At 54.8% G+C, this 1,678-nt stretch overlaps 1 protein-coding gene across 4 annotated transcripts in view; it reads left to right on the forward strand.

Annotated features, from left to right (window-relative positions):
* TXNRD2 (thioredoxin reductase 2) overlaps window positions 1–1,678 on the forward strand; it is a 50,277-nt gene that overhangs the window by 41,864 nt on the left and 6,735 nt on the right. For all 4 annotated transcript variants that reach the window (XM_011367177.2, XM_023534670.1, XM_011367178.2 and 1 more), the window contains exon 13: window positions 1,508–1,603. In XM_011367177.2, coding sequence (XP_011365479.1) covers window positions 1,508–1,603 — 96 coding nt within the window. The remainder of the gene's footprint in view (window positions 1–1,507; window positions 1,604–1,678) is intronic.

Consider the following 1,678-nt stretch of genomic DNA (forward strand, 5'->3'; position numbering starts at 1 on the left):
AGACTCCTCCTGCTGGGGCAACGTGGTCCCTGGTGTCCCCAGTGTACCAGAGGGACCACCCATCAGCCATGGCCAATGCTCAGAACTGAACCAAGTGGCTGCTGCTTGAGCCTCTCACGCCCCCTGGGAACCCAGGCTCATGAAAGGGTCTGTGTGTCACCAAGCAGAGGTGAAACTGCAGGGACAGCTTGGCTGGAGCATGTGGGCAGAGCACTGGCCAGTTGTCCTGCTGGGTCATCTTTGACCATCTAATTGGCCTGTTGCTGTAGACAGAAGTAAGTGGCTTTACATGTCCTGGACTGTCCCATGGATCTAGTCTGCCATATCCTGGAAGCACAGTTAGTTGCTCAGCGTGCTCTCTGGTGGCCTGGACATGGCATTCTCTGGTAGTGGCCTTTTGTGTTCATCCTGTGAGCTGAGCCCTAAGATAGCACCGTGGTTTTGGGAGAGAGTGCCGTTCACATCAAAGATGTGCTCTCTGTGCACCTGGGAAGCTGCGTGAGTCGGAGTTCCATCAACTGCAGGAGAAGCCTTTCCAGGTCTGGGGAGACACGTGCTCCTGTGTGTGGTGGGCCACACCCCAAAAGCTCCCCAGTTTCGTGCCAACACAGCAGAAACCATAATATTTCAGACCATGTTGCCAGAAACATATGGTACATGCAGAGGCATTAGTTACTCAAACATTAAATCTGCTAACTTGGAAAGGTCATTCTGAACAGAATTAACGCCCCAGTGGTCCTCGGGTGGCCATTGTTTAGTGTGATATTGTACGTGTGTGCCTGGAGGTTTCCGCACCCAGCCAGGCTTGGTGGAATGCACAGCCTGCTTTCCCGAGTTATCTCTGTGGATCTCCATTCATTTCTGGAATGTCAAACAACATCTGCATTTCCTGCTGCTGTAGAGGTGATTGGCAGCCTGTCCCAGGCCAGCGCGTGCAGGAACACTGGGGACTGTGCCCCACCTGCCCCCTCCCCAACAGGACATACGCAGGGGCTCCCAGCAGAGCCGCGTTCTGATTTGGGATTTGTAATGGGCTGTGATGTGCAAGTCGAGCTGCATGTCAGGAGCACACAGAATGCTTCCAGGGCCTGTTTTCGCCTGAATCCCAGTTAATGTGAACAGTTGAACAGTAACAGGATCTCTTTTTGAGCTTTGTTGTGGGGGCAGCTCTCCAAGGTCACCAACAAGAAGAAAGGGTTCGGAGAGAGCACTGCAAGTGAGCGTGGGAACTATGGTGGTCTCATTAGTAGCTCACCTCTCTGCCAGGGAAGGGGGTCATCACCACAAATGTCTCCCAGAGCAGGACAGAGGGAGCAAAGAGAGAACCAGCAGACCCACCAAGGGCCCTGGGTGCTGCTGCTTCACCACAGAGGCCCCGCATCAGACAGCATTTGGGAGTTTCTGAAAGGGAGATACTTCACTAGGAAGGTGATGGGGGGGGGGGCACTACACAGACTCCCTTAGATGCCCTGCTGAGCTAACCCCATGCTCCTCCTTCCCCCATCAGGGCCGGCCTGAGCTGACGCCCACAGCTATCATGGCAGGGAGGCTCCTGGCCCAGCGGCTCTGTGGCCAGTCCTCAGACCTGATGGACTACAGCAATGTGAGTGTTTACTGCTTTTTGCAAGGCTCAGTCCAGCCTGGAGAAAGCTGCAGCTTGTCCTGGGGTGTGGGGGTG

This window comes from Pteropus vampyrus, unplaced genomic scaffold (assembly GCF_000151845.1).
Source record: "Pteropus vampyrus isolate Shadow unplaced genomic scaffold, Pvam_2.0 Scaffold130, whole genome shotgun sequence".
Taxonomy (NCBI): Eukaryota; Metazoa; Chordata; class Mammalia; order Chiroptera; family Pteropodidae; genus Pteropus; species Pteropus vampyrus.